At 35.8% G+C, this 10,796-nt stretch overlaps 1 protein-coding gene across 1 annotated transcript; it reads left to right on the top strand.

The window, feature by feature from the left end:
* Positions 1-1,312: 1,312 nt before the first annotated feature.
* On the top strand, positions 1,313-3,244 carry LOC113695621 (profilin-2). The gene is made up of 3 exons (XM_027214747.2): positions 1,313-1,775; positions 2,412-2,549; positions 2,799-3,244. Exons 1-3 carry the CDS (start codon positions 1,647-1,649, stop codon positions 2,931-2,933), a joined length of 402 nt encoding a protein of 133 aa, XP_027070548.2. The 5' UTR covers positions 1,313-1,646; the 3' UTR covers positions 2,934-3,244.
* The last annotated feature ends 7,552 nt before the right edge of the window (positions 3,245-10,796 follow it).

Raw genomic sequence — 10,796 nt, forward strand, 5'->3', positions numbered from 1 at the left:
GCATGGCAACGGCTTCATGGGGTTTGGAAGTTCTGCGTATATTCCTCATAGCGTACACGTTCGTGAAGATTTACCAGTTAATCTGGTAGATGAGGATTTCTGCTCTTCAGTGTATTCTGCGTCAAAGACAAACCATTTGTGTCATTACTTGGGACGAAGGGAAATATGAAATTACCATATTATTTTGGGGAACTTCTTGTATGAAGAGAAGCATTTCTCTAGTTCAATGAAAGGAGCGGTCCGAGCGGAGCTGGTCCTCATAGCTAATGAAAGGAGTGGATGTCGGTCCTCAAAGTCAATGCCCACGATTCTCTCGTTGCTTTTCTTTCTTTTTTTTTTTTGATGGCAATTTAGCAAATTAAATAGTTGAAGTACATACGACATATTCAGTATTCCTTTGATAAAATTGAAATTTGAAATCTGAATCTATTAAATTATTGAATTATTAAATATTAAATCTAATACATTTGAGGGTATATCACATTCAGTGATAAGTGAATAGTTTATCACTTAATTTTAGAAACAAGTTTTGCCTAAAAAAATTCAGTGCCATTTAATTAATTCAAATGTTTAATTTTTTATTATCAAACGGTCTGAACATGTTAAGATCTGAATCCATTAAGTTTAAGTGTTGAATTGGGTTATCAAATAGGGTATCAGATAGTTAAAGGAAAACAGAACGACAGATATGGTTCTATGGGTACACATTAGCTATAGAAAACATAAAATAAATATGTTGGTGTGAGAGAGTAATTGAAGAAGACGTTGTCCTCGAACTATGGCACAGGGATGGTAGTACGCTGCTAGAATCACAAAGGTGCAGGTGTGATAGTTATGTGGATGTAATTAGGTCGTAGCCATTCATTAAGCAACAAGTAAAATGAGGAGGAGAAATTGTATGTCGGGCTTGTGGGTGTGTCCGATTACTCGCAGCGCTACTAATTGGGCATTTCCATATCTACTAAAAAATGAACAAAAATCTCAAGATAAAATTTTCGTTCAAGACGGATCAATGAAAACTCCAAATTTTGTATTATAGTATTATCTTCAACCGGTCTAAAATATCAAAAGGTCGCTTATACCAGTCTTGTTAGCCCAATTAGTAATAACATGATATGTTTAATCCCTCAAAGCCACGCACGAGCTTTGGACAGGTTTGAGTTTCGATTTTCATTTTTTTTTTTTGAAATAAAGAAAAATGAAAAGCCAAATAAAAGCAGAGAGCAAAACTACTCTTGCTAGGGAGGAGGATTATGGTTATGGCCTTATGGGGGAAGGCTGATGGAAAAGGGCAAATGGACAGTGAGGTGGCCGCCAAATGGTAGTTGATTAGTTTCCTTAAATAAAGGCGGAAACTGAACGGTGATAATAAATCCACAGCTCACTGGCTCCGAGACGATCATGCACGTCCTCATTATTCCTTCCTTCCCTAATATTTTCCCTTCTTCTTAATACGCCTACTTAATCACTCACATCACTCTGCTTTTGCATTCCAACCTCCCCAAAATTAAAGGAAAAAAAAGGGTTATCTGTTCAAGCTCCACGGGATCATTACCATAACCGGAGTGCTTTGAAACTGCCTGCTACATCCAAATTTCGTTGTTCTTGAAAGAAGTTGTCGTTCTTCAAAGCCCAGAAAAAAAAAAATGTCGTGGCAAACTTACGTGGATGATCATTTGATGTGTGACATTGAAGGCACAGGCCATCACCTCACTGCTGCTGCCATTCTCGGCCACGACGGCGCCGTTTGGGCCCAGAGCTCCAACTTCCCTCAGGTCACATTTCATCTACACGATCCCTTTAAATGTGGACTCATTTTTTTTTTCTTTTTATCACCAAAAAATTGGGAGCAATATTTAGTTTATTTTTTTTAGAGCTAAGTGTTGCATTGTTCACCAGACAAGGAAAAGAAAAAGAAGAAAAGGCATTGTTCATGCAGACCACATCTTATAATAGAACCATTAATAACATAAAAGTGTATATTGTTCATAGTAATTGTCACTTACAATCATATTTGGTTTTTTTTTTTTTTTTTAAAATCATCTCTGTTGTCGAATAGTAACGGGAGTGCTATCATTTGCACATGTACTTTGGAGTTCTTTTATTGACTTTTCCCAATTTTAGGGCCTCATGACAGTCCTAACATTGGAGCAAATCATTCAGCTGAAATTTATTCGCCTTTTTGTTTTTGTCTACTGAATCTTTCTTAGTTCTTGAACCATTTTCGGTGTGAAGAGTTTTGCATACGAACATGATTTCCTCCTCTATGCAAAATTGTTGATCTGGAATTGTAGACTTTCCAAGCCAATGACCGGCGTTGTGCCTTTTGTACTGTTAGTATGGTGCCTGTTTAAAGCTATCAAGTTCTGAAGTGTCTCCACCATTGGTTTATGAACTCTGTTTCTTTACAGATTAAGCCTGATGAGATCAAGGGTATCATGACTGATTTCGATGAGCCAGGACATCTTGCCCCTACAGGTTTACACCTCGGAGGAACGAAATACATGGTCATCCAAGGCGAGCCTGGTGCTGTTATTCGTGGAAAGAAGGTCATAATAATGATTTTATGCTGCTGCATTTTACTCCGTCTATCCAGTGTTGTTTTCTGCCTAGATGAATTGCATCCTTTCTGATAAAGTTACTAAATGATTTTCACCAAGTGGTCGATATATTTTCTCTGATATTACTGTCAAAAAAAGTGGATGGTTCATTTCCTCCTGTCTGTGGCTTTACTTGAAACGCAATATGTTCCATATTATACACGTGTTTTTATAAAGTTACTTGATTGGTTTGGACAGGGGCCAGGAGGTGTTACTATCAAGAAAACTGGCCAAGCTCTAGTCTTTGGGATCTATGAGGAGCCGGTGACCCCCGGACAATGCAACCTGGTTGTTGAGAGGCTGGGAGATTATCTCACTGAGCAGGGCCTGTAGGCTGGCTCATTCTGGATGATTCTTGCCTCTTCTGCTTCTCTAAGATCGAGTCGTCATTTGAAACATAAACATTGCGTGGAGTTTGCGCAGACAATAACCATGCGAGAGGGCATCTAAGTGTTTGTTGTAGGTTTTTCTAGTTATATTGTTTTTTTTTGTAATTGATAATCACAGATATGGGTGTTAATGTCTATCTGGATTAATTTTGGAAGTCAGAAACCTGTTGTTTCAATAATTCTGTTTTGATTTACCACGGAGTGTGAAATTTATTCCACTTTCAGGTACGATTGATTTATTTATCTGTCGGTAGTATTCACCATTTTGTGCTGGAAAGTTGAGATTCTACATTTTCTTCAGTTCTCCTATCAACTCTTTGTATAACAAGAAATTGAAATAGATCGTAGTTCTTCCCTGCCTGGAAATTGATGCGGAACTTTTACTTCACAGACACACATATAATTCTTCTTCTAAATCCCAACCCGAGAAGACAAGGAGATGTCAAAACGGACCATAACCACAGTAAGTAGAAACAACAAGGGAATAGAGCTGCCACTTCTTACAAGTTACTTGACTTGCAGAAGATTAGAATATTGCTTCAACAAAAACTCAGGCCCATTGATGCAGGACTTCAAATTTATCAGCTTCTCTCGAGATTTCGTTCTTCTTTCTCAGACCAATAGATACTGATTTGTAGCGTGATGTCTCTTGCTATGTGGATATTCTCAAGTGGTCTTAGGATCGATGGTATTTTTCAACTCATTATTGAACTGCTGGATTGGAAATCAAAACATTCCCTGACACTCAAGTCCAGATAAGCCCGACACCGACACTTCGCAAGCAACCCGTAAATGAATGCTGTACGTCGGAGACTCAAAACTTCCGGCCCAGCAAATCCCACAAGAAAACAAATACAAAGAAATTACATGACAACTAATTAGGGGGGTGCGAGGCCATGGCAACTTAAGTTAATTACCGTTTGCTCTGACAAGCAACAAGTGAAAAAGAAATGAAAAAGAAATGGCTCGTTGGGTTAAGGCTGTAATCCTCAACGTCCCAAATCTCCTTGATTAGATAAGAGAGTCTATCAATAAATCTTTTCTTTTAGTTAGGGATAAGACACTGTTGGCTTCGTTAGTTAGCATCAATCAACAATAAACATCATATGTTTCTCCTAATAAATTAAATCATCATTCCATAGCGTGCTCCTCTTTTAACAACAATCATGCAATTCGCTTAACTGCTGCCATGAATATGGCCATGAACATGAGAGTCTGCTCCAATCGCTAAATGCATCAAAGTCAGTGCAAATGAATGGTCATCATTAGTGTTGTTATGATATTAGTTCAACAGAGTGATCCAAGGCAGGAAATTAATATCCATCTGATGAGATGCAAACTGATCAACTACCCTGATGATCTGTTCGACAGTAATAGTCTAATTTGTTACCAAACTCCAGATACGATATATATATGCTGTGCTGTTCTCATCATTCTGGCATTGCCTCCCTGGATTCACGTAGGAATCTGAAGACCCCAAGTTTGGTGGAAAAGTGCATCACCATACCCCTTTGTAGCCCCCAAGACAGCCAACAACCCTCTCCTATCCTATGAGCTATATAACAACCCCAGCCCTTCAATTATTACGGGCCCTATCATATTATTATTATTTCTCTGCAGATAAAATTGATGGGGAGGAAGAAAAGCATGCATATGTATTGTTCAAGACCGTTTATGTTGTTTGTGCATTGTCAAGGCATACTTTTGTCAGATTGGTAACAAACAAACATACTCCTGCTTATGATCTCTTGTCCTTGGATAAAATATAACGGTAAAGGACATAGTGTGTTGCAGCAATCTGATTTTGACAATATACGTTGGACTGGAAAGCACAAACACCTAATGTGGGATGTAGGATTTATGCTGAAGAAACTCCAAGGTGGTGTCCTAATAAATTATATGATCCTGATATCATTATGACAATCTGTCAGGAGTATTTCTTGGGGGGGTCTGTACATTCATTCCCCTACTCCTTTGCAAATTAATTAAATTTGTCTCGGTAGAGTTTGTTTAAAGGACAAGCTGTACTATCAAGTGCTTAATTGAAATTTCGTGAGGCTACTACTATTTCAATGTGCTTGATAATTATTGGTTGTCAGAATTTGTTTAGTTTCTTCTGCCAAGTCATCATTGATCGTTCGCTTGGAAACGCTAAGGTCTTGTTTGGATTGCAATTTTTTAAAGTTTTTATAGAAAATGTACTATAGTGATTTGATATATGTGAAGTAAAATGATGATTGAAAAATATGTTCACGGAAAACGTAAAATTTTTTGATAAAAACTGGCTTTCCAAACAAGGCCTAAATTAATCACACAAAAAGTTTTCGAGTTTTTGAAAATACTTCTTTTTGGCAATTTTCCAAGCTTCCTAATCGCGAGGATTAATAATGCTTAACTCACATACAAAGACGTGATCATAGGCCAAGAACTACTCATCTTTTTAAGTAAATTAAGCAAAATAGTAAAGAAAAGAATGCCAAGAAATGACACATATAGCAAATAGTGTAAATGCACGAGTATATATGTGAATACTACGTTAGGTAACGTATCAATGCAACAACCATAATGTTGCGATTGCGATGGCAAAGCGAAGTGGTCTCCTGCGATGCGAGCCTTGCTCTGCGGGGCACCACAGTCCCAAAAAGCTGATTTTTCATCCAAGACTTCGCCAAGAAATAGAAGAGGTCCTCCTGACTGCTAGCGCTTTTAGTCTGTTAGGGGAAACGGGGCTGGGGTCCTAACACTTTAGGGACAACAAAGAGGAAAAAAAGTGGTCCTAAATGACCCAGAGCTTGAATTACTCGTTCATGTCAACTTCAAAAGTTACTTGATCAGTATCGAAAAGGACAAGGATAGGAAGAAAATGAAAAAGTTGATGATACAACAAAGAAGTTCTTTTTTGCACTTTATGCTTTAGTAGTATGTTCTAAATCAAATGGGGTACAAAAGTTTCTTGAGATTTTATCTTGTTCTTATTCTAGTGTCATTGATGCATTAAATAAAAGAAAGAATCGCACTATCCATGTCATGGTTAGAAAGATGCCAATTTGTTACAGATGAAAATGGCTGATGGTGCTTCAATAGTAGCTTATGTTATAATCTTTTTTTTTTTTTTTTTGTCGCAGCAGCAATAATATTTGTACAATCTACTCTAGTTTAATCTAAAAAAATAGGGAGCCGACGAGCAATCCCATCAGAAAAAGCCACTTGAAAATGATAATTACAATTAAATGACAAGATAGGAGGCAAAAATTAAACCCTTAACCTCCCATCCCATCAAAACTTAAATCTCAACAGCCTCTTGGACTGTTGGCCGTAGCTTATGTTATAATCAGATGAGTGTAAAAATTTCTCGACGCTGTTTGCATCTGGTTGGACATAATAAAGTTGAAAACAACGTTCGTCTAGAACAATCTTTTAGGCAAGAGTTTAGCCAAAAATCGCTCCCTCTGATATACACATTTGTTGCTAGAATTCAGGAAATATCGGCTGTCCAATGCACACATAATTTATAACATTAAGATAAATAATAATGTATTTACTAATCATGTTTACGTTTGGGGACAACAAGCTTTTTTGTCGCTCCATAATTTTGACGAGGCCCAACAAAGATTACTGAAATGCCGGAGGACCATTATTCCACCAGCATACCACATGATTTATTTTTGTCATTTTATTATAGGGATAATTCTAGAAACTTCACTTAAGGTTTATACCTTAATATCACCTGGCACCCTCAATTTTTAGAGATCTCACTTACCTCCCATAGCAGAATGATATGACCACGTATCGAGCGATGAAATGACGATGCTACTCCTAAGGCTTTCTACTTCCGAAGGAGGAAAAGAAAAAAAACTTCGTTTCAGGTAAAAAAAAATCATATAAGCCTTGTTTGGATTGCATTTTCTTGGATTTTTTTTGTAGAAAAATTACTGTAGCGATTTGTTGTATGTGAGGAAAAAAGATAATAGGGAAATGTGATCACGGAAAACGACGCAATTTTTCGACGGAAAATGGCTGTCCAAACAGGGCCAAATTGGGCGTATCTTCAAAACACAAAAATGCATCCACAATATCGATCCTTTATGCTAAATGACATTAGAGAGTTAATATCAATCCTCCAATGAAAGAGTTTTTCATATTGCTAAACTAACCAATCTCTTAAGAATCTCCTTTTTTTTTATTTTTGCTTAGGTGAGAGGATTTGAATCTTTTACTTATAATTTCTCTCACCTTACCGCTTAACCCAACCTTCTTCTCCTTGAGAATCTGCTCTTGAATTTTTTTCTTTGCTACAAATTTTTTTGTACTCATTTTCTACCCCTTTTATAGTATTCAAGCAGCTACACAAGTTACCATTCTGAGCATCGGTCTCCTGATTGCTAAGTTATGTTGCAACAGTACCTATTGCACTTACATCCCCTCAACTTAAAAGTTTAATATATTCCTGTATTATTGGCCTTTTTCTTTTCATGTTCTCAAATTCATAAATCATATTGCAAAAGGGCCAAAAGATTAAAAGTGGAAGGATAATCTAATCTCTCTCCTCCAACGTATTTTTTAATACTACTTTTTATACATAAGGGCTTATCTTATGTATAAAATTGGGGGCTGCTAAGTGATCTTAAGGTAAATTTGAGGGGAAGTTTCCCAAATTATCCCTTTATTAAATTGTTATCAGAAACTTCGAGATTTATAAACCTTCAGAGTTGAATGAATTTTAAGGCCGTCCACACCTTGGGTGGGGAGATGCGACAAGAGTTTTACTTCTTTAATTTGAAGCATTGAGACATTAATCATGTGAATTGTTTCTAGCTATGAGATAGCTCTAAAATTTTGCAGAAACAACAAATTTTCCACAACAGACACAGATGTACGTACACATGGATTACGAAATTTTCCTCAACACAGAAACAACATATAACAAATTTGTTTTCTGTCAAAATTCAAATTTTACTTCTTAACACCACCACACTGGCCGCATAATTGGTATAGATCTCTAATTTCAGGCTACATCTAACACATAGAAGATAATAGCATTCAAGAAGTGGTATTTTTTTGAACCAGCCAATTAGCTTTGAAGAGTTCAGATTGGAATCTCGCCGCTTCAAATTCTTTGTCACAATAGAAACCAGCTAGAAATGAACAAGAGGCGAAAACGTCTTAAGGAAAACACAAAACATTTGCCACTAGCCATCTTCACACTCAAGTTTTTACAAACAAATATATTTTACATGATTACAACCTTTAGATAATGACAATTAACACACCTCGTATTAGAAACCCTATTTTACTTTTACCTTCCACCTTTTTCCTATTCTTTGGCTTGGCAGCCAGTCATGTTAGAAATTATAGGTCTTGCGTTCTAATCCTTTGTTTCCTTCTTACTTCTTAAATTCCACTCTTCTCTCATTAGAAAAAAAAATTTTCAAAAAAAAAAGAAAAAAGAAAAAGTCACGGCATTTTAGAATCGATCCCGTCATTTAGCAAGTGGACATGAAGTTAGAAAGACTCTTCTTTAGCTGTAAAATGCAAGGTGAGATAATAATGTTTTAACACGAGTCACTTTGGAAATGAAAAACATAGGTTGTGTTTGGATTGCATTTTCCGTCATTTTTCATGAAAAAATTACTGTAGCGATTTGATATATGTGAGGGAAAAAGGTAATAGGGAAATGTGATCACGAAAACGACAATATTTTCCGACGAAAACAAGCAATCCAAACGTGACCTAATAAGTAGGATGTGGAGATTATATGATGTCGAAAGTTATGTAGGAGCATAACACCTAGGGTGGAAACGTCATTTAGCAACTCCATAGCACCATAGAGTGGCTGTTCAAGATTTTGATTTCTCATCAAAATTAAATAAATAAGATCAACTTCGCGCACATATCACTTTTAATTGGACGCAATGAGAATATAATCGTTACATAAAGAAATAGTACTGAAAAAGTATGATATACAATCGAAGATACAAATTTCAGATCTGTAATATATCAAAACCAAATTTGTAAACTCTAGTGTCGATTTAAACAACTAGGAAAGGAGATAATTCAAGAAACATTTTGGCACATAAATAATTAGCTTAAATGTTAACGGGCATGGTCGTTTGGCGTTAGTGCCACTAAGCGACGCTAATGTCATTATCTTTGTGCCTTGGACAACACACCCGAAAATAATAATGTGGCTGACTGGATAATTCGATCGATTGGGGAGTTCAAAATCCTAGCTGGCCTGGGCTATCAATCCACAACGTGCTGACAGCAATAATTTTGCTGTTTTGGACCCTTATGTAATCCCATATTAGGGACCCAGGTGGACAAATATACTGCATTTTTTACTCGTTCTGTTGCCAAACCATTAACGTTAATAATTACTATCTAGATTTTAGTCACCGTAATAATATCTCAAATTTGTCTGGATGACCTGTTTTTGAAAAATAAAAATTATTTAAAACAGTAGTATGTATAAATATACTACTTTAAAACACTCATAAATTCTAAAAAAAAATGTATTAAATAGGTTTCAGTGATGAAAGTTATCAATGAAAGATGTAGGGTGGTGAGGGACGAGAGAAGGGTAAAAGGGATGTTTTGGAAGAATACGTGTGTTTTAAGTGTTCAAGAAAAACATTAAAAATTTTGTAAACCAAGAACAGTAAATTATGGTAAAATTAGATAAATAGCTACAAGAACCGAATACATCACCCAGAAAGAACCCACTATTCAATAGAATCAATACCCCTTATTTTGCACCTAGCTGTATATTTTAAAGGACAATCATGGTTAGATATGAAATTCTTCACTTATGAAATTAATGTTCATGTAAAGTATTTTTGTAACATGATTACCATTAGTTATTTAGCGCATTCCGACGCCAAATATTTTTCAGTAACATTTAATAGGTTGATAGTAGTAAATTTTGCGTGTGTACTGTACCATTTCATGTTAAGTTCTGTTTCGATATAGCTTAGGAGTAGAGCTGGCAATTTGTCCCAAGTCCCAATGGGCTACCCATGCCCAAAGGAACTTTGGGCGGGATGGGTATTATAATTTGGTATTGGGTTTAAGTTGGGACACATCCCAACTATACCCATTAATGAATGGGAAAGGATGGGAAATACTTGGGTACCCATTGGGCTCAAATGGCAAGGGCTCCGTTTGGATTAGCTGTTTTTGGGGGGTGTTTTTGAAATATTTTATTGTAGCAGTGTATATGAAAAATTTTTACTATAAAATTTTTTTGAAATATTTGATATACTAATATGGATGGGATGTTTCTTGAGTTATTGTATATTACTGTAACATTGTATTTGAAAAACTTATTTTTTGAAAAAATAGTCAATCCAAACGGAGTCTTAGATTCAAAAATTATCTTTAACAATTTTTATAGTCATACCAGCGAATATAATCTAGTAGTCTCCCTAGTCATTATCCACAAGAATTTCCAACATTTCATTTAGTTTAGACCTGTCATCCTTGGACAATGATGAGGATAAATATTCAACATCCTAAGGACCTTGGCCATCTTGATATATGTTGGAATATGGTTGTATATCTATCTTTTCCTTTATTTGTTAATCCAATTTTTGGTGGGAATCTTGAATATAAAGCACTTGCATGTTTATTTAATAAAACTAAAAGAAATTTAATAAATCAAAAATATTAAAATTATATAAAAAATAAAAAATGAATTAAAGGAAAAAAAAAATATGTAGAAAATGGATTTGGGTATTGGGCGGGATCAATCTAAACACATCCCAAAATGATCCCGCCCAAGTTAGTCCCAAAACACATATGGGTAAGG

The sequence above is a fragment of the Coffea arabica genome, chromosome 6e (assembly GCF_036785885.1).
Source record: "Coffea arabica cultivar ET-39 chromosome 6e, Coffea Arabica ET-39 HiFi, whole genome shotgun sequence".
NCBI lineage: Eukaryota > Viridiplantae > Streptophyta > Magnoliopsida > Gentianales > Rubiaceae > Coffea > Coffea arabica.

Bases quoted from the DNA above. Each gene is read 5' to 3' on its own strand.
- LOC113695621 (XM_027214747.2), top strand. From the start codon at position 1,647: ATGTCGTGGCAAACTTACGTGGATGATCATTTGATGTGTGACATTGAA. The intron at 1,776-2,411 runs GTCACATTTCAT...GTTTCTTTACAG, and splicing joins AGAGCTCCAACTTCCCTCAG to ATTAAGCCTGATGAGATCAA. The intron at 2,550-2,798 runs GTCATAATAATG...TGGTTTGGACAG, and splicing joins CTGTTATTCGTGGAAAGAAG to GGGCCAGGAGGTGTTACTAT.